This window comes from Panthera uncia, assembly GCF_023721935.1.
Source record: "Panthera uncia isolate 11264 chromosome C1 unlocalized genomic scaffold, Puncia_PCG_1.0 HiC_scaffold_4, whole genome shotgun sequence".
In the NCBI taxonomy this organism is placed as follows: Eukaryota; Metazoa; Chordata; class Mammalia; order Carnivora; family Felidae; genus Panthera; species Panthera uncia.
The window spans coordinates 43672364-43694926 of NW_026057585.1; the positions used below are offsets into that span (position 1 = coordinate 43672364).

At 37.5% G+C, this 22563-nt stretch overlaps 2 protein-coding genes across 2 annotated transcripts in view; one reads left to right on the plus strand and one right to left on the minus strand.

The window, feature by feature from the left end:
* Positions 1-22563, minus strand: part of TNNI3K (TNNI3 interacting kinase) — a 290841-nt gene that overhangs the window by 63611 nt on the left and 204667 nt on the right. Inside the window, exon 22 of the mRNA XM_049617009.1 lies at positions 20708-20817. Within this exon, the coding sequence (XP_049472966.1) occupies positions 20708-20817 (110 nt within the window). The remainder of the gene's footprint in view (positions 1-20707; positions 20818-22563) is intronic.
* On the plus strand, positions 1210-16317 carry LRRC53 (leucine rich repeat containing 53). Its single transcript, XM_049617012.1, has 4 exons — positions 1210-1324; positions 3679-4494; positions 9699-10214; positions 13154-16317. The coding sequence occupies exons 1-4, from the start codon at positions 1234-1236 to the stop codon at positions 15451-15453; spliced, it is 3723 nt and encodes a 1240-aa protein (XP_049472969.1). The 5' UTR covers positions 1210-1233; the 3' UTR covers positions 15454-16317.

Here is a 22563-nt window from a genome sequence, read left to right on the forward strand (position 1 = left end):
TGTTCAAACGCTACTTTATCAGAGTTTTCCCTTGTTCACCATATTTAGAACCCCCAAGCCAGTGCTATCTGCTCCCTTTTTCGCTTGATTTATTTCATAGCTCTTATTACCAGATGACTTAATACCCATTTTCATATTTCTTTATTTGTCGTTTATATCTCTTATGGGATGTCTGCCCCATGAGGGCAGGGATTTACTGTTGTCACTACATTATTCCCACTGATGTTAGCAGTGTCCAGACTACAGAAGGCATTCAATATATATTGTTGAACGAATGACAGAATTAATGATTTTATGTTTTATTTACATTTTATTTAATTCACAAACTATGTTATCATATAGAGAGTTTTTATTATAAAATGTGTTTCATATTCTCCCCCTCCCCAAATCAGTGAGAGAATACATTATAAATAAATAGGCTTTGGGGAATATTATATCCAAATTATGTTAACATTTCATTGGAGGGCTGAAAGAGCATAAAAATAATGGTAGAATTTGACATTTATTAAATAGGGCATTCTATTGAATTTTTACAATATACTCTATAATGTAAACATTTGTTATTATTTCTATTTCAAACATGAAAAGGCATAAAAGAAAAAAGAAGTAATTTACCTAAGACACTATCGTCAGTAAAGAGCAGAACTGAATTCAAAGCTAGGTAGAGCTTGTGATCTTAATGCTCCTCCAGACTCCCTTTCTAAGTATGGCATCTAAATCTGTACAGAATAATTTGCTTGTACTTATGTAAGATTCAATGCCTGAGATTAACTTCTGCACACTAGAAAGAACACTTAACAGAGAGTTAAAAGATGGTGAGGTTAAATACTGAAGGGCTATGCGACTTTAGACAGTTGATTAACCATTCCGAACTTCAGTTTTTCGGCCTCAAATTGAGTTGCAGAGCTAAAAGAATTAAATAAGATAATGTATGAGCAAAAAAAAAAATTACAAAGTAATTTAATTCTTAAGTAATCTGTACTAATGTGTGTGCCGTGGATATGAGGTCTCTAAATTTATGGCCAAATGCTTTAAAAGTTTGGTTTAAATTATACACAAATTAAGAATTCTAGCTATTTATCTGGTATCTTGTGAGAACCCAAGGTGCTCATTAAATAGCAAAAATCACCCAAATGGCTCCTGAGCTGACTATACTGAAAGCACGGATAATAAATACCAACATCATGATGTGCCTGCTCTCTCCTTTCAGGTGGATGGCTCATACTCTTCGCCATGATGCTGCAGGTGGTGGCGGCCTGCCCTGCGTCATGTGTGGTGTGCGCCAAAGATGTGACCCTCTGTCACCAGCTCACCTATATAGTAGGTAATAAAACCAATAACTCTTAAAAGAAAGTGTTAAATGTATCTGGCAAATCCGTTGCCATGGCTTTCATTACACTGAGTGCTCTCTGGGTTCAGCCTGAAAGAGGTAAATTTTTAAAGAGCAAGCTTTTCACAGTGACTGAAGACTGATACTATTATTTTATTTTTCCTATTCCTGGTGGTCTCAACCAAAGCTATGTTAAGACCTGCAGAGGCAACTGAAATATTCTGCTATTACAAAAGAATACTACCATTTCATGCAGCTACATACTTTTTTCTAAGAAAAGAAAAAAAAAGCAAGCCACTTTAATTATATTTTTGTCCACACTTTGTGCATATGTGAACCCTACCACTGGCTGGAAAAAAATATCAATGAATCAGAAACCTGAACTACAATTGCTCAACATTAGTAAGATTAAGTGATGTACCAGCAAAACAGATTATTATCAAAGTGCATCTAATTTTGAAAGTCTAGTCTTTTTTTATTGGTGGTAAATGAGCTGTAGAAATGCTAACAAGATACACTGCCTGTATTCATTACATATTGCTTGCTTAAGTCAACAATTTAATAAGACACCTTATTAACAAATTTGAGGAGAATGTGATTTACATTCCGATATCCAAGATGAGATAAACAAGCTATAAGTTCTTCCAATGGAAAAATTTCAGAAACAAGTCCGAGTTAAGATGGAGCGAATGAAGCTGATTTTTTTTTTTTTTCATTTTGAAAATCCTATGACTCTATGAGAATTAAGAGATAGAAGTTATCGTCATCCTTGACAGGAGAGAGACAGTTTCAAGGGTAGTTTGTTGTACACGGCTTCCAATTAGTATCAAAAACACTTAAACACTAAAATCCTACCCTCTCAAATAGATTTCCTGACTTCACTCCTTCCCCCCGCCCCAGCCCCCCATCGGAGATAGCTGATGTCGGTAAGAAACAAATATTCCTCATCTACCTTGTCGCACCTCTCTATCTTCCTTCTCATTTACAGTATGTCACATTTGTGAAGTTAAATTTCATAAACACAGAGCAGTAAATGGATGACCTGTGGGTGGAGCGTCTGTCTAGTCCTAGACAAGAAGTAATTGACAGAATCAATAGCCTGCTCCCTCAGACTCGATAAATCCCTAGAGAACTGGGGATCCATAAAAATGAAACTCCCTCAACCCATATCAAAAACAATATTGAGAGAAACAAAATGCTAAACTGGCCAGAATTAATAGAATTCAAATAATCAGTGATAATACTATAAAGAAAAAAAAAAAACAAAACACCATGACTTAAGCTTGCTGGTGCTGTAGAGATGGGAACAATTCTTCCAAGAGAAGGCACTGTGAAAATTCTTTGTTTTTTTTTTTTTTTTTACATTTTTTTATCTCTTTGTTTCAGCAATGCAAGTCTGAATTCCATAAGGGAATTGTGATTTGCTACCCCCATGGTTGATTGTTCAAATATCACCTGTAGACCTCCCAGGGACAGTGGTCTCTTCCATCTTTATGACACTGTCATTTGCAGTCAAAACAATTTTAGCATGATAAAGATGTGTTACAATAACTCCTGATTATAATACATCTTTATTGAGTTAAAATGCTTTGATTTCTAATGACAGAGCAGTGATGGCTCTGAGGTGATTATGGTGAAGGGATTTAACAGTCGGAAGCCCTGAGTACCACCTGCCATCACATGATATACTTCATTGGAGGGAACAGATATTAGGGAGGAGGCCAAGATGGCCCAGACTATAATGAGAACCCCACTGACAGATCCTCAGGTCATCCGGAGAGAATATGGATCCTTACCAAGTTGCCAACTTTTAACCTGGAGCTAAAAAGCAGAAACCAACCCTCCTTTTCACTCCTCCCATCCAACCTATACCTTTAAGTTTGAAAGAAAAGGTGACTGCTTTCACAGCATCAATATACACTGATGGTGGGAAATGGGTTAGGAAGCTCAGACCCAGGCTTGGCTCTTGGGGGAATCTGCTTGGGGCCAACAGGGCTGGAGCAGGTCACTGCACAGCCTCACAGAGGAGAAGCCTATAAAGCCACCTTCAAAAAAAATCAGTGGTGATAATTCTAAACAGTGAATTAACTTCAACATGGAAAGGAACAGATGGGTTTATGTTTCTCAAATAAACATGTCATAGAAACAAAGAATATAAAAATCCATCATTCTGATAAAGAGACAGCTTCCTTTTAAACTGAGAAATCAGAGAATTATTTTCATTTTGTTTATTGTTCTTACCCAGGTGATAAGATTGCTCAGAGGGCATCGATTGTCTCGGCTCTCCACCGTACTCTCCTCTCACTTGTGTGTGCCTTGTTTCTGGTGTGTGCTTTTCTTCCCCACAGCAGCCCCTGTGACCACGAGGGTTTTAATCATCACTGATGGATACCTCTCCACTATAGACAGCACAAACTTGTCCCTCTTGTTTAATCTTGCCTTGCTCTCCTTGAGCAGAAATGGCATCGAGGATGTTCGGGAAGATGCCCTGCATGGCCTCTCAAAGTTGCGGACATTGTTGCTGGAGCACAACCGCATATCCAGCTCTTCGCTTACTGATCACACCTTCAGCAGGCTTCTCAGTCTGCAGGTTCTGGTGCTTAGCAATAACGCTCTCCGCACCCTGCAAGGGTCCTGGTTCAGAAACACCAAGGGCCTGACCCGGCTCCAACTGGATGGGAATCAGATCACTAATCTGACAGACAGTTCTTTTGGAGGCACAAAGCTCCACAGTCTCAGGCATCTGGATTTATCTAACAATTTTATTTCCTACATTGGGAAAGATGCCTTCCAGCCCTTGCCTCAACTACAGGAAGTGGACCTTTCTCGAAATAGGTTGGCCCACATGCCAGATGTTTTCACTCCACTGAAGCAGTTGATCCTTCTGAGTTTAGATAAGAACCAGTGGAGCTGCTCTTGTGATCTCTACCCTCTTGCCCGGTTTTTAAGAAACTACGTTAAGTCTTCTGCTCGCATGCTCAGGAATGCCAAGGACCTAAATTGTCAGCCGTCTGACACAGCGGTGGCCATTGCAAAGAGTGTGCTAAAGCTGTCTGAGACCAACTGTGATTCCAAGGTTCCCAACTTGACTCTGGTTCTAAAGGACAGAAGTTCCCTCCTCCCAGGGCAGGATGTGGCCCTGCTGACTGTCCTTGGCTTTGCAGGTATGCCACGGAGAAATGTGTCCAACTCTTCTCCATATTCTTAAAATACACTACATGATGCCAATCCCAGGCAATTGGGGAAATTTTCCAGGGCTTTGGAAGGGAGAGGTTGTCACTGAATGTGGGAGGATAGTGATTTACTTGGCACAGGTTGTTAGAATTTCCTGTTGCAGAGAAGCTAACAGAAGAAAGGGGCTTGGACCAGAATTCAAGGGCTCCAGTCTTGGTATAACTACCCCTGTAATCCTGAGTCTATTACCTTGCTATTTAGACTTCAGTTATCTTGTCTAGTGTGGGAATAGTATCTATATTTCATCCATCATCCATCTGCCATGAACTACTGGTACATTCATTAAAATGCTAGAAATGGGGATTAAAAAGTGATGAGACGTGGTCTCTTTCCTCAAGGCACTCACATACATGTGTATGTCTCCCCATGGGATAGTAAGAATTGGTGGGCTTAACCACGTGCACGAGGATGTGCTATTAGGACAATCACATGCAATCCTGCTCTATAATGGTTGTACAGCACAATGATTAAGTACACAAGCTCTGCAATTAGATTGCCCAAGATTGAATCCTGGCTCCCCTCTTACTTGCTATGTGACCTTGGGCATGTTATTTAGCCTCTCTCTGCCTTGATTTCCTCCTATTTGGGGGTTCTGAATTCTTACAAGATTTCTGTTTGTCTAACTCATTCCTAAACTTGGCACATACCTCCCCAGGTTGACTAAGCAGAAGATAATTTTCAACTCTATTATTTTGCTGTGGTAGTTTAAGCATTTCTTTAACTATGCATCAGCTATTGTTACCTCTCACTGGATGAATGATATAAAGTGGCACTTAGTGTCATTAGTCAAAGACCAAATACACATGAGATTTCTTGAGTCATCTACCTGGAATGTGTATTTTCCCCCAATGCTTGTAGTTCGTGGTGAAATCCTTAGCACTTGTAGGTAACCATGGCGAGGAGTGGTGGGTAGGGTGGGGTGGGGTGGGAGGTGGTGCCTCAAAGCTAGAAGACCAGAGGCTGGGCAAATGACATCCAGGGCTGAAATGAAGGTTTTGAATATGTGCTATATATAATTATTCTATAGTAGGTTTCCAGTGAAATCTGAACATCATATTTTCAACTCCTCCTGAGAGTTACACTTTTAATCAGAATAGATGGAAACCAGAGTCAGGTCTAAACAATGAACTACCATCGGCAATAATCAAACTCACTTGGAAGTGAATTTAATCCTCTCAGAAAGATAAATTGTTTTAAAAACTGTGTAACCATGTCAGTAATTATAAGTGTTAAGACATAATTTACCATAAAAGACAAAAGTAATAGGGCAGGGAGTTTTACCCTAAATGTCTGAGAATGCTAGAGCTCAAAGACTAGTTCTAGGGAATAATTAATACATATTTCGATAAGAACATACACAGATGCAAAATGTTGTGGGGCTCAAATAGATTTGGGTAATGCTGGACTAAACAAAGTGAAACGGGCTTCTTTACTGCAGTATTTTCCTCATTGCCTTTCATTTTCTAATAAGCATTATGAACCCCAAAGTTCATACAATGTGGAGCACTTCTCAAATTCATTTAACCATTAACTCTTTTTTCACAGAGGATTTCATTACATTAGTGTTTTGAAGGGCATCATTTTGGAAATATTACAATAGAGATTTTCAGTATCTTCTAGGTATTTTTATATCTATTTTCGGAAAAGATTTTACTAACAACTTATGTTAGTGTAGAGATGGATATAAATTCTGGAAGATTCAAACGTTTGTTAAAATAATAGGAAGCATGGGTAAATTCTTATAGTTATGAATACACACATGTTAAGTTTTGAAGTGTGAAAGTATCATAATGCATCTTTCACTGAGTAATTGTTACAGATGCTGTTTTGAGAAGGTGTTTGTCTTTTAAAAAACTCTGATTTTGTACAATTTATTCTATTAAGACTCTACTCCTTTTGAAGTAAAAGTGTAGTCAATAATCTATACCTGTAGATTGTGGGGTAAAAGACTTAGAACTATAATTTGACCTCTGATTTCCCTTTCCTTCTTTGGCTACAGTAAATCATTACAATTCCAGGGAATATAATCATATTCAGTGAATTTAAAACTATTAAGTGATTATTTGGCATCAAACGCTAACATCTTAACACTTCCTACTCTGAATTGGTGGGTGAAAAGAGAAAGATTTCATGAAGCTCTAACATTTCCAATGAGAACTTACTAAATTTGTTTTTTGTTGTTATTGTTGTTTTTCCAACTCAGAAAGATTGTTAGAACAACCTCTTAAAAATAGCAACAATGCCCATGGCAATGAAAATTCAACCATCTCCTTAATAGCACGTTCAGCCTGCCTACAAGCTTCATTTGCTGCGTTCTGCTCCCTGCACTAATAGAAAGTGACCATACCTGAGTGGTAATGTGATACAGACATACTTCTAGCATCAACAGCAGGAGAGTGAGTGGTTCCTTGCCATTTAGACACAATTAGAGGAGAAATTTACCCTATAATCAGATTATGCCTACTCTCATTTCAATGGCTGATGCATGTGTTTAAAAAATTTTAGGTCTTTATTTCCTTTATTATTTGGTTTAGTAACTGCACCAGCCATACAAAGTATTCTCTTAATGATTTTACTTTTTGGACTTTTTAATCCTTCTCCCCTCCCCCAAACATTAAGTGTTCTAGGACCTAATAGGGCAATATCAAACCTAAACAATAGAAGCAACAATCATAACCATGAATCATGATGATAATTCACTGAACCTTACTTTAATCAAAGCACTGCATTAAATATGTCACATATATTACCTCACTTAATTTCTGAGTGGTAGTAATCATCCCTGTTTGACAGAGGTGGAAAAATAAGGCTCAGAGAGGTTAGAAAACTTGCCCAAGGGAGGGTGCCTGGATGGCTCAATTGGTTTAGCATCTGACTCTTAGTTTCCCCTCAGGTCATGATCTCATGGCTCATGAGTTTCAGCCCTGCATCGGGCTCTGTGCTGACAGCATGAAGCCTGCTTGGGATTCTGTCTGTATCCCTCTCTCTCTGCCCCTTTTGCTCTTTCTGTCTTTCTCAAAATAAATAAATAAATGCCCTCTTTCTTCTTTCTTTCTTTCTTTCTTTCTTTCTTTCTTTCTTTCTTTCTTTTTAAAGAAAACTTGCCCAAGGGAAGTGTCAGAACAAAGCTTTGAATCCTGAGTTTTCTTACCCCATGTAAGAGATACGGAGTGTTTCCAAAATTTTCGTATTTTCATATGTTTTTAATATTTTAAAGCTGAAACCGTTGTTTGGAATAACCCTAGCTCTAGGATCTGGCAATAAAAACATTCTGGTCTACATTTTGCTACTACTTTTAAAAAAATGTTGAGTCTTCAATAGATATTAAATTATTTCAAACTGTGACAGCACTAAGAATATACTGTTGTCAACTAAATTAAAATGGGGCTTATAAGACTTCAAGATCTAGTAAACTACCCAAAGGTTGAAGGTTTGTATCAGCGGCTGCTGTTCTCTTTGGAATCTTCATCCTTAACAGAACAAGGAAGCGACCATGCCTGACACTTTCCCTTTTCTTTCAAGTTCAAAAAATAACATCATGTTTTCATTAAAGTTGCCTGCAGTGGAGGGAACCAGGCATGGTGCAGTCAATTGAAAAGTCTAAAATGCTGACATCATCTCTTTCACTGTTCTCATTTCCAGTGTCAGGAAGCTGTGTTCTCTAGGGGAAATGACTTGCCTGAGGTCACACGGCAATTTATGGTCAGAGCTAGACTTAGAAGACAGAGCTCCTAGCTCAGTTGATAGCGATGCCATGTCTTCCCAATCACCATTTGTAACATTAGACCACTCAGTGCATTTCATTATTAGAACTCATAAACAGAATCCCTTCTGTTTATTTAAGAATATTCAATAAACATTTCTGGAGTGCCTGTGCTAGAGTTAAGGGTACTGGAGATACAGAGTGAACAAGACTGAAAAGGTCCATTTCCTCATAGTGCTTAATTCTAGCGGTGCGGGGCGGGGGGTGGGGGGGGGGGGGGGGGGGGGGAGAGACAGACAGTGAACAAGCAAGCAAGTGAACCCAATAATTTTATACTGTTATAAGCGCTGAGAAAAAAGGAAATCACTGTGACAGAGAGGGAGTTGGGTATAACTCAGAGACTTTGGTTTGAACATCTAGGTGGTTGAGCATGATGTTTGTCAAGATGGGAAACAGGGATGTCTAAACAGGTTAGACTCTGCACGTGAGTTTGAGAAACACTGCCCTTTATAATTTTATTCAGAGAATAAACTATATTATTTAGAGAATAAACTTATTCAGAGAATAAGCTACACATACAAAGAACATGAAAGAACAGTACCAGACAGTCTGAGATTAGATGTCAGTCATTTTATTGTGGGAGTTCATAGAAGGGAATGATCTTTACAAGATGGAAAAAACAGCAAACGTATCAAGAAATTTTGAGGTATTGATTTAGTTTTTAAAAGATAAATAAATTTCAAATAAGCAGAGATAGGAGAAAGTATTGCAGGCATCACTAAGGGTGTGCACAGAGGCTCAGAAGTACTTTAAGACTAATGAAGAGTTTGAAACACAGTGTTTTAATAACGAAAAATGAAAAAGTAGGCAAGGGAGGGAGGTTATGGCCAGACTGCAGGGAATCTTGTATGCCAAGAGTTTCGTCTTTATGCTAATAGGAAGCCAATGACTTTTACAGAGGTGTGGGTGAATCTTCAGGGCTGATGAAAATATGGCAATAGGAGGAGGTTATGTTCTATGGGAATTTCCAGGTACGTACTAAATATAGTCTATTTTTATTCACTATGGGATTAAGAAATAGAAAATTTGGTTTCCTATAGGCAGAAAAAGAACCTTAATGCAAGAATTATTTTATCTTGGATGAATCTCAGTCCATGAAAAAAACCCTTTTTTTTCTACCAAAGATATCCCAGATGACACTTTTTTCTTAAAATTTTTAATAGAGACAAAGAAAGATCCAAATTAACAAACAGAACAATGTTGAATAAACAGCCTCTGTCTGGACTGATATTTTTCTACATGGTGATAGACTGCCCACCTATTCTGATGCCCTTTAAACCATTAACCTTGATATTTGTGGATTTCACATTTGGTGATTTATACGTTTCTTCCTATGATGTTATCTTTTAATGGTCTCTCTATTTGTCACAGGAGCTGTTGGTCTCACTTGCCTAGGTTTAGTTGTATTTAACTGGAAACTCCAACAAGGCAAAGCAAATGAACACACATCAGAAAACCTTTGTTGCAGAACCTTCGATGAATCCCTGTGTGCTCATGAGGCAAGAAATTACCACACTAAGGGATACTGTAACTGCCACTTAACTCAGGAAAACGAGATAAAGGTCATGTCCATTGTGGGGTCCAGAAAGGAAATGCCGCTTTTACAGGAAAACAGCCATCAAGCAGCACTGGCCTCTGAGTCCACAGCCCTTGACGGATCATTTAGAAACCTGAAAGGGAAAGACCATGGGGCAGACAGCACTTTCTTCTGCTTTGGTGGCAGATTGCTGCAGTCAGGATGTTCACAGCCTCCTGGGAATGTGGCAGCTTTTAATGAAGCCAGCTTACTTACAAGATACTGTCCAAAGAGAGTTAAAAAGCTAAGGAATCATGAGTTGGGGGAAGTCCAACCTCAAAGTCTGCCACAGCATGTAACAAGAACAATAGGTGAGTTGTCTTGTTTTAGAAAATCCCACTCTGTTTAAATTTCTCTGAAAGAGGTAATCTCCTTTAATTTTCTCAATAGCAGAATGCCATAAAAATCATTGTGTCGCACCAGTCTATCCTTCTTCTAAACATACTGGACCCCCCTGGGTGTGGTGTGGGTGTGGATTGGGGGTGACGTGTAGATGAGGACTCCCCCCTCCCCCCCGCCCAGGAGCTGAGAGTAAGTATATATTGTGCCTTTTGAAAGTGAATTTTCTGATCCAATGCCTAACAGTGTTTTGGTTTTTATTTTTGTTTTGTTTATTTTTTTTTAAGAAAAGAAGCCTTTTAAATAGCAATATACTGTTAAGATTTATGAGAGGCTGAGTATTGGCTTCTATTCCAACATCCTTCGAGCTCTAATGCCAATTCTGCAGTAAGCAACCTTCTCAGAGCATGACATGTTAGAAGAATGAGCCTTCTAATGCTAGTGATTCATTTCAGGAATGATGTCAAGACACACACTTTGCTTGCTGAGCTGTCAGGGATGATAACTTCCCAGTCCAGGGAAAGTCAGGACTTAATTCATCGTCGCATGTTGGGAGCCAAGTGAATCTGGCCATGACATCTACCCACCGTACATGGGCAATGTCAATATTTAGGTGGAGGCAATGAATTAAATGTCTTCCTTTTCCTTCCTGAATAGTAAGGTAATGCTTTCAGGATCAGCAGTGAAAACTTTGACAGTTTCTCTGTAAAGAGGTTCCTGTCATTTATGTGAATTGGTTTACAACAAGCAGGGCTTTCTCTCAAATATGAATGGCAGAGGTGCTGCACAAAGAAATTCACACCATGAGGATATGGCCCTAAGGATGGATTTGGGGACAATTGGAAAAGAATGAACCCGTATGCTGTCTCAGATGTGGCATAAGGCAGGATGTGAATTTATTCCATTGTATTCCCCAGACTCCAGTTCTTACTAGTTTCTGGGGACTGATTATTTGATTCAAGAGAGGAATAGCTAAGGGGGGAAAAAAAGCAAAAAAACAAAAACAAAAACAAAACCCCAACAACAAAACATCTGCCATAGAAACCAGATCAGATTGGCTTTATTTTATAAAGAAGTAAGTACTTACCCTTTCAACAGAGTCACACCTTAGACAGATGGTTAGCTTTGTCCAATGCCTTAACTTTTCTATGGGAAACTCTTATACTGAAGGGAATGCTGTCTCTTAACCATTTAAAACCCAGTCCCTTGTTTCACACAGAGAACACATTTGTTTGTCAAATCAATATATTTACTTTTAAGAAAGACTTGAAATTCTGCTACCTACCAGGCAGATGGAGATAGAGAAGACAGGTATTTGAGGAAAAAACAACCAAGACCACAAAAGAAGTCAGTAAGAGGTGATGTCACTCTGATTATGTCTTCAAACTTGGGGACACAGAACCATAGTATTTCAGGAGTAAGGGAGACTTTAGAGACTATGTAGTACAAAAGTTCCTAATATTTATCTTTGAGTCACAGAACTCTCTTAGAATCTGATAAAGGCTAAAATTCTTTCCCTAGAATAATTTTACACCCACATATAATTCTCATCTAAGTCTTGTCTCTTGATACCCATTGAGTAAATAGCTTCTCCAAGGTCACGCAGAAAATTGAAGGCAGATCTTCAAGTTAGATGCTAATGTGAAGCTTAGTTCACCTCTTCCTTTCTATTGCTGAACAGAAATACTTCTTTCTTCCTCTTGGTAAAACAATTTCAGAAGACAAGAGACAGTACGCTTATAAGATGTAATTTTAAGTCTAATATGCATTGGGTTAAGAGGATAGGGTTTGGTGTCAGACAGACTTGGGTCAAGTTCTGCCCATATCATTAGTGGACATGTGATGAGGGGAAATGTTTCACCTCTTTAGGCTTATTTCTTCACCTTAAAAGTGATAGGATGATAGGACTTGTCCAGTGGATCACATCTTCTGTGAATATTAAATGGGATAATGAAGGTATAATACTTAGCACAATGCCTGGCTCTTAGCAGATGCTTAATTAATGGTAAATATTTCTATTACTTTTGTCATTAATATTATTTAACATGTATCATTAATATTATGCTAACATGTACAATTTAAAACTCACAGAGATTTCTGCAATAAAGATAAGGCCATATTCCAAAATACTCATTCATTTAACAAATACTTAATTAATACTATATATTTTTTAAAAGTTTATTTTTGAGAGAGGAAGAGCACACCTGTGCACATGTGCATGGGGGAGGGGCAGAGAGAGAGGGAGAGACAGAATCCCAACCAAGCTCCTTGCTGTTAGCACAGAGCCTGACTCAAGGCTCAATCTCATGGACCATGAGATCATGAGCTGAGCCAAAATGAAGAGTCAGATGCTTACCCAACTGAGCCTCCCAGACACCCCTTAATTAATACCATATTATGTGATGGGAAATAAGGCAGATATGGTCTCTGCTTTGTAGCCAATAGTATCATAACTATTTTGTTGTTGTTGTTGAGGTTATTCTATCTTTGAAATCTGAACATTACTCAATACAGTATCATGTTCTCCCTAATATTTAGTTCCAACTGGGAAATTAATGCAGAAAAAAATTATGCTGGCCATGTGAAAAGAGTTTAGCTATTATTCATTTTTAAAGCTGACATAACCAACAACTAATGTAAAAACATACAACTATGAATGTTTTCATTTCTAATTCTGCAACTTTTAGGTCAGCATTGCAACTGATTAAAATGTGGCCATAAAGAGTAGCCTTGTAAACACACTAAACTACCCAAAGTCTTTTGTGAGTTTGGTTAAAAATCAGGAAATATTCAAGAATTGCCATAATCAGAGGAATCATTTTTGCACCTTTCATAAGGTTTCTAAGCATCTGTTTGGTTGGGGTAATAAAACTCTGCTCAGTGCTAAATTTCTGCATTTATTGTTCAGCAGATATCAACAGTGACACATTTAGTAGAAGATATGCAACATCCGGTTCAGCCTTGGCAAGAGAAAGTCTTGAAAAGCATTTAACAAATGAATCATGGCAGCCTCCAATAGAAAAAAAAGACAATGGCTTACAACCTCACAGGCAGAGACATTTTATTACAGGCTCATCATCCAAGCCTTGTGAGCCTGAGGAACATTGTGTACAAAGGGTCTTACAAAAACATAGATCAAAATATGATGATCCTTGTGGACTGTTAAAACAGAGCAGGCCTAGGTATTTTCAGCCAAAAAATTCTCTTATCTGTAAATATGTACCCTGTGATCAATTTCAAGATTATGTGAAAGAAAAGAAGCCAAATCGTAAAGAACATTCAAAGGCTAAGAAAGAGCAATTCCAAATTAACAGTGCAATAGAAAAATTCCTTATGAGAGAGGACAACATGGAGTTATCAAGGTTGTCAACAAAAATCAAGAAAACATATTCCCCAAAGAGGGTTAGCTTCTGTGATCCTGATTTAGTATCCAAAACATCAACCCATTGGAAACAGCAGAAAAGTCAAAGTAGCCACCTGACCAACTTGGATCTTAAAAAATGTGTCAATCATCAGGAGGAAAACAAGGGAGGAAAATGGCTTACTGATCCACAGATTCTGAAAAAGAAGAGAACCAATCAAACTGACCTCAAAGGGAAAATTAAAAAACAAACTTCAAGGATAAAATTAAATTTACACCCTTTTAGAAAAGTCAAAGTCCATCCAGAAAAATCCTTGCCAGAACTTCCAAGGAAATGGAAACACATATTGTTACCACCGAATAAATTATCTAAAGCTTCTCAGAAAGAAGCCAGTATAAACCTTGTGTCCTCTGCAGAATTTTCCCAACAGCAAGAGAGTAACAACTATGTTAGACTCATTTCAAAGAGTGTGCCTCTCAAACATGCTCCAAAGCAGACCCCACGTTACAAAAAAAACACTAAAAAGACTCCTCTGCTCAGTGCTAATGACTTACCTCTAGTCAACCAGAGCTCTACAGAAGTCAACTGTCACCCTACTGGCCTCATTCTTGCTAGCAGCCTGTCAACATTGCCTCAGCCCACATCCATCAAAGCTGAACACAGGCATTCAAGCTCTCAGTTCTCAACTGAGCAAATGGAAGGTGCAACTCCGCTTGCATTGGATGTTCCTGGGTACTTACTAGCTACCTGGGAAAGTACAGGAAGTGAGGTTTTACCACCCAGTAGTACCAGGGAGACAACTGACCAAGAGGCAACAGAGCCCACCCAGCACATGGAGCAGGACAAACCAAAGACCACTGAGCCAAATCAGCTTTCTTTGTCCCTGGGGAATCAAACACAACTTGTAGGTGTCCACAAGACTGACACCTATAAGGAACATACTTTAGATCAAAATCAAACTTTAAAACACGTAGAGCAACACTCAAGTCATAAACAACTTAGAAATGAAGAAAAAACATTAATGACAAAACCGAAACTATCACATCAAATTGTGGAAAGTTGTATTACGGATGAGGGAAATGATGTAGGAAAAAAACTTTTTCAAACAGAAACTTATGATTCCTCTCTCATTCCCTCTGAGACACAAGCCAAGGGTGACCTAACAATGATGAAGACAAATTCTATTCCCTACCAAAATAGAACCGAGACTCCCAAAGATATCAGTACTTCTCTCAGTACTCAAGCCGTTTGGAATCTAACCAATAGTAGCAAAAAAGAAATTGACAGCACAAATGCATTACCTAGAGATGATGGCACTGAAGCACTACAGATAAAAATATTAGAAAAAGAAGAGAAGAAAATGCTCGATGAAAGTGAGGCAAATTCTAGTACATTATTTAGGACTTCACAGATGACCTTAAAAGGCAGCAGAAAAGAAATGCAGCAAACTTGGGGAAATGGAAAAAGTGAAAAACACATGTTGTATGATTCGAGTTCTGTTGAGGCTACAATTACGGCTAAGGATTTGAGTATCACGTGTTCCCCTGAAACTGAAAACAGACCTTCTTGTAGTGAAATTAACACTAATATGCAAGATTTGGGAGCCATTCAAACTATTCAACCAGATAAAGATAACAATACACATGAAGAAGGTACAGTAAGAGTGGAGACACATGAGGTGCTTTCCTCCTTATCAGAGTTAAAAGACGTTAGTTTTGAGACAAAAACTAAGGTGCCTCTAATTCCTAGAAGAATAACTGAAGCTGAAAACTCTGCTTCAAAACCTACACTGTATCCACCATCTGCTGATTATGTTAATACATCACCTTTAGAGGCAGAACTCAACTAATAATCATTTTCTACTTTAGCTTTCTTCAAAAGGACACACAAACACCCCCTAGCCTTTGCATACATTTCCAATGCATTATTTTGGAGGAAAAAATCCTCAGTACCTCATTGTTATCAATGAAATAAAAGTACGACTGAATATAATGCAAAAATCAAAGATGGAGCCACAAGATATGTTTGACACAATTCATTGAGTTTGCTTCTCTAAGGAACAGAAAAATGGGAAAGAAGTTTTGTCTAGTCCTGGAAAAGAAAGCAAACATAAAAAAAAAAAAAAGCCTTAAGCAAATGAAAGATTAAATAAGAAAAAAGTACTTGAACAGTTTACACTTGATGTTTATTTTATGGAAATTACTGTACACATCTCAATTAGTGGTATTACAATATTGCTTTCTACACAGATGATTATATATTCATATTTGTGCCTGATCTGTTTTCCTAATTATGGTATGAAAATAAAAATTGAGTTTTGTTTGTTAACTGTAGTCTAGCTGATATGCATATTGGTATATTTCAACCATTTGCAACTGTTCTGTTGACAATTATCCTAGATCTTAAGTAGAGTTTTTAAAACCTGTTATTTCAGTAAGAGAAAAAAATTAAGGATTTCCAGGGGTAGTAAGCTTGTTCTGTAAAACCTGTAAAATCCTCTAAATCCACTAGGTGGGGATCTCAGCTTCAATCATTTTAGAAGAACAAATGGGGCTTCAAGATCAACACAATGGATCCTGAACAAAAGGAATTTTAACAAGCCTTATTGCCAATTATTATTAAGATTTTGAAAACTAAATAACCCATTAGTGTATAAGCTTTCAAGGTTTGATCTCTTGAGTTTAGCATGTCACAATTTTTTGGTGTGAGTACTCCTTGTGCACAGAAATTAAATGTCCTTATAAATATTAGATTTAAAAGTAATAGTAGAATAAGCCTCTCTCATTCAAAGCCAGAGTTATTGGAAAAATAGAGGGATACTGAAACCATTTTATTTTTGATATCCCAGTAAAACATTCAAAGCATACCTTCATGGTATACAATATTACCCTATTTTATATTTCCTAGTGGGGGGGAAAAGGTTGTACTCTCTCTGCTCCTATCTATATATAATATATTTTTATATTTTTATATCTTTATATATTTTATATATTTATATATTTCTTAATATATTTATATATCACTATCTTTATGTCTATATTTGGCAAATGGTTAAGCTTAAAGGACTACTAGAATAATGTAAATACTCTTAGATGACCCACCTATCTCCTATTTTTTCTCCTATTCAGAATTGCCAGCAAATGATGTAACTTTCTTATTTTGAAAGTCCCTAACCTTATTCCTTCTCTTCTGTTTTCTCTCTGGGTTTAAAATTTCCTTGCTTTTAACTCCAACTCCTCTCCCCTCTATTTTTGTTCAGCCTCTCTGCTTGAGCTTAGCTCCTATGCCATCTGTCTGCCTACCCTGATCCTACTTCATTTGGTTAAGCGCCTTTAAGGTGAGAAGAGCAGCTATGCCAACTTCTTGAGCAATAACTTTTTCCTAATTGACAGTTCCCTAAGTTTTGTAGACCAGGTTAGTTGTTTTTGTTTTTGTTTTTGTTTTTTTATCTCTTGGTAGCTATCTTTCTTTTTTTCCTTGTTCTATGCTTTTTTTTTTTTTTTTTTTAAAGCAACTTCACCTTGCTGCAGAGCTGTTGGCTTTGTTCTTCTCTCATTGTCAACAATATCCCTGACACCTAAGGGCCTAAAGAACCAGTACTCTGGTCACTAGCTGATTCTCAGAAGGCAGCCATTGACAGTTCTCCAGGGCTCTTTCCTCTTCTTCATTTCCTAAATCCAGTCTTTCACTTCCTTAGGATGTTTTGTTTCCTTTGAAGTAGTTCTCAAATTTACCCTTGTTCCTGAATCCCCATGGTAACCATTATAGTCTTTGTGTTGTAATCAACTGGATTAATGCAGCTAGCAGCCCAGCTGGAAGCTCTGACATCCCTGTCTTTTGCTCCCGTTTCAGCCCTCTAATTCTCTGCCTTTACTGGGCACAAACCGCCTGAGGTGCCTGCTAAAATGACAAGTCCTAGACTCCATCCCAGACATTTTGATTCAGTAGATTTAGAATAGGGCCCCAGAACCTTCATTTTAACAAATATTCCCAGGTAAACTGGAGCAGGTAATAGGTAGCTTACATGTTAAGAAACAATGCTCAGCTATCCCAATGCACACTAGAAGATAATTCAGTGCCTGTCTCACTAGACTACATATAATTCTTTTAAGTTAAACTTTCATACCAAATTCAGATGGATTTTCTAAAAAAATTGCTTTTATCATATCTCTGCACTGCTTTAGAGACAAAAAAACATATAATTGCCTGGAATTTCATATCCAAATTCCCTATTCTGGTTTCCAAAGCTTTCCAAAATCTGACCTAACAGGACTTTTCCTCCACCTTTCACTATTTTCCAAACAGCATTTTCCATTTCCCACACATAGGAAATAATAATGTGCTTTCAATTTAAGGAGTGAGGCAAAGACAAACAAGAAGGAAAGAATGAGTGGTAAACTAGATAACCTAGAAAGCAATGGCCAGGACAGCATGGTGTTAGTTCTCAGATCTAAAGGTGAACTTGTTTCAAATGATGGTATAGAGATTTAATCCCTCAGTGGCTACATGTTTCCATAACTAATAAGTCTCTCCCTTGTGTCCTTTCTCTCAATTAGTTTGTACGTGGTCTCTTTGCTTGGACTGTTTTTCTCTCTCACCAACCCCCTTCATTCAGCAAACTCCTATTTATGCTTGTGATCTCAGCTCTAGTGACACTTCTTCCAGGAAGCCTTTCCTGACCTACACTAATTCCTTGTCCCTCACTTGCCAATTTCTGTAGTATGCATTCTCATCTAATCTTGTTTTCCTTGCTCTGCCTTGTAACTATAAAATCATTAATGTGTTTATTCAATTAATCTCCATTTGGGTACTGGCCCTTAGGCTCCATGGAGAGTGCATCTTCACTGAATCCCCAGAACTTGTTCCTGGGGCAGTATATAGTAGAGACTCAATAAATAATTGTTGAGGGAAAGAAAGAAAACCAGCTCATTGTTTCCCTTTTCCTTACTCAGGCTACTCACATGAAGACCTTATTGCATAATGCCAAGATGATTCAGGTGTGTCACATCCAGAGGCAGTTAACTTCTTAATGAGATGGGTACCATGGTTAAGCCAGGGCCCAACCTGACTGTCCAGCCCAGAGATAGCCAGCTAGTCAGATACTTTGCTTCCTACTATGCTTTCTCCCCATCCTTCACCCTGAACTTCATTCCTGGAGTCCAGGCCCTGGGCTGGTAGGCTTTGCTGCTTAGCAATAAAACTTTTCCAGTAAGCACTTGATTTTGGCCTCTTAGTATTTTTTTTTAAACCTTAAATGTACCCTCCTTTGGCTTTATTCAGGTTCTCTTTCTCATTTCCTAACCTGTTACTTGTGATATTCATCTACCCCCCGCCCAAATGCTTTTAGAAGTTGCTAATAATTTGCTTTTATCTCCAAATGAAAATTTCTATAGGTTTCTTATTTATAATCATAATCATGAAGAGTCAGTTAATAGAAGCCAAAGGGACTCTTGTGATTTTTTTTTATGTTATACTTTGGAACAACTCACACACCAAAGAGAGAAAGAAATTCTGCATTATCTCTTTGACATACTTATTCCTAGAAAATATGCCTAAGGTTCATATTGAAAACAAAACAAAACAAAACAAAACAAAACAAAACAAAACAACAAAGCCTTTTCTCAAACATTTTAAGTCATGTAATTTTCAAGACAATTTTTGGACACTGAAATTCAGATGAGTGGATTGGAGTCATTGACAAGCAATAGTGATATTCATTTACTCAACAAATATTTTTGACCATCTACTAGGTATGGTTCTAGGTGCTGGGGTTACAGCAGCAAACAGAACAAGCAAACAAACTAGTCCCTGCTAGTCCCTGCTTTCTGGTAGTGAAAGAAGGTTCTACACAAATAAATACATACTCTGCCAGATTGAATGCTTAGGAGAAGAGTTCTTTTTTTTTTTCTTTTGAGATAATTCAAATCACATGCCATAATAATCTTTATTTTTCTCCTTAAGAGTCTCTGTGTACACTTGTGGGATTGGGTAATGATTTCATGTGGGTTTTGCCTATAGAAAATAGAAGTGGGGAACTATGCTTTCTCCTTCCAATATCTGGACTGGGGCTTACTCTATTTCTCCTTTGGAGAGGTGCTTTCTGAGAAAACAATAGTTACACTTTATCTGCTCCCTTGTTGAAGAGAGACAAAGGATGAGAAACAAGGTCATATAAGAAAAGCACAATAACTAGAGTGGTTTGGACTGGACAAATAAGGGCCATTGGGCTTTTATGTATAAGAACCTCCAGCATGAAGAATGTGAACTGGTTCTCTCTACTCAGAGCAGGAGAATCAATGTGGCAGACGTCAAACACAAGGATACCAATAGACAACAATATATGCGGGCAGGGAAATTTTAGACACTGTGTTATCAGGAGAAAGTTGTGGAATCTCCTCCTTTGTCATTCTCTGAGAACAAAGTAGGCATTGAAATGTCTGGCATAGATAAGAAGAATCCTTTCCTGTAGACAAGTGGTCTGCGATTTCATTCTGGGATTGTATGTGTGTTTCCCTCAACGATCTTAGATCTATGATCACATTTAATTTTTTTTTCACTGTTTACATATTCTGCTTTACTTATTCCTTCCATAACATTGATCCCTCCATCTGTGCTCTTAACCACTTTATCACAACCACTCAGAGAGTTAGAGAAGGACTAGGGCTAGGTCTCCTGTCTCCTGCTTGAGCCAGTGCTACTAAAGACCACTTGTCATGGGGCCTTTGCCTGAAGGCCTGCCTCATGGTGAAAAGCCAACACAAATCCATCTTGTGCCAAACTTCTTTCTTCAGAAAATGACTAACTGTGGCTCAAGCATAGTTAATAAAATTGCAGCTGAGATGAGACTGTGAGTCATCTGTCATACCCCGGTCTCTCTTTTGCTAATCAGTTGTGAGAAACATTTCAAAATCAGAGAGCAGCAGCAAAGAAATATGAGATACTCAGACTTCTTGAGGCAATTAGAGACTAAAGAGCAGAAGGCAAATCAGTCTTCCTGCCTTGACAGTCTTAAAATACACACTGAAAGTAGACTTTGGAGTTACACTATTTGTGACAGATTTTGACCATAACACATTTTCTAAGAGGAAATAAAAATTACTCACTTCAGGACATGCATTCCACCCTCGCATCAGCAGAGATGATATGGGCTTGGGAATGGAATAGCCAATGGGAGGTCTGATATGGTGGTAAGCCATGTCTGCTGCGGCAGCCGCTGCAAACCAAATGATCATGTCAATTTTGAAATTCACGTATTTATTTTAAGAAACATGAACAGACAACAAAAAGTCATCAGAAATCAATCTGTGCAACATTAGCAGAGAATCAGAGAGAGCTCCATGCTGTTTTTTTTAATGCTTAAAGAAAATGTTGGATAATTTGATACTATAAGATTATCTTTATAATTTTCCATTCATTCAGTTGTTCATTCAACAAATTGTGAGCAGAGGGAATTTACAAAAGATCAAAGACACATACAAAAGAACACACAAACATCAAGTAGTTTTGTGTGTGTGTCTGAAGTATAGGGTGTGTATGTATGTGATATTATGGGAAGTAAAGACTGAAAGGCAGATTAGACAGTACAATGTCATAAGTCCTAGAATAAAGGGCTTATACTATACACAGCAAGTCATAGGGTGCCACTGAACTTTGCAGTTCTGAAAGCACTTGTATCACTTGGGCAAAACAGATGAGTTTTTGTTTAAATACAATTAGTTCTTATAAGAATGTTGGGATTTTAATATTTAATATTTATAAAGTAGTTACTAGTTTTTAAACTTTTAGCTAATCCATCATTTTAGCTAATACCACTCATTGACTGAATTCCCTAGTGTTACCTGCCTGCTTGGATTTCTAAATATTGCTCATCTTAAATTCCCCGTTATGGTGTCGTAATTCTTGGGACTTCACTCTTGATGCCTGGCTGTTGCCTATTTTTCGATTCTGCAACCAGTGATTTCTATACTCCCTTGGAAAGCAAGTTCACAGCTACTTTTATTGAACATGTTTTGTATTAGGCATCATGGAAGATACATACAAAGCTCTTTTAAACCTCCTAACACTCATGCAAAGTAGGTATTACTCTGTGTGTGTATGTAATTAGTTTTTAATTTGTGAAAAAATTAAATATAATTAGTAGTTGGTGTAGCCTCTTGTTCCAGATTCTATGCTCTCTTCAGCCACTTCACATTGAAAATACTTTGTACACAACACATGAAGCTCTTTTTATTCTTCAGAAAAACTGCTCTGTACGATTAGGAGGTTAAAGTTCCAGGACAATGCTGCTTCCTATCTTCTAGATTGTGATGTCATAAACATTTGTCTATATCTTAATAACTTTTTTTGAGATATGACCTACAACCACTACTCTCCACTAAACTTTGCTCCAATTCAATTCTGTTTTAAGATCTACTCATCTAGTAAAATTATATGTAGTGTAACTTAATCAACATTTTGCTTTATGGATCAGTCAGAATTACTATCTAATTTTGACAAATGTGACCTTTATACTTGTTTTCTGTAGAATTTTAGAAACACAATTATAATAGAGGACAATTGTTAAAATATTTTGAGTATTTCTCATATATTGTTTGTATCATTGAGCTCATGTCCAATCCAATATACAATTATGTAATGCTTTTTTCCCCTAAATATCAGCATTTCTCCAAGTTATTAAAACTCCAGGTTAACATATTTTTAATGGTTCTATATTCAGCATGATTTACTTAATCATTCTTCAAGTTTAGGTTGTTCAAATTTGGACATAAACACTTCAAAAAGTATATCTTTTCAATATGAATTTCCCAATTTCACACATTGTTTATATTTTGAGGGGTGCGATTAATGTCAAATGGCATAAGACTTTTGACACATACTGATAAGCTTTTTTCCTAAACAGTTGTACTAATTTATTCCCTTAGTCACCAATGTGTGAGAGAGTTTTCATTACATCGGCAAT

Excerpts from the sequence above, each read along its gene's own strand:
- LRRC53 (XM_049617012.1), top strand. The coding sequence starts at position 1,234 with ATGATGCTGCAGGTGGTGGCGGCCTGCCCTGCGTCATGTGTGGTGTGC. Across the intron at positions 1,325-3,678 it reads CCAGCTCACCTATATAGTAG|CAGCCCCTGTGACCACGAGG; the intron begins GTAATAAAACCA and ends TCTTCCCCACAG. Across the intron at positions 10,215-13,153 it reads GCATGTAACAAGAACAATAG|ATATCAACAGTGACACATTT; the intron begins GTGAGTTGTCTT and ends ATTGTTCAGCAG.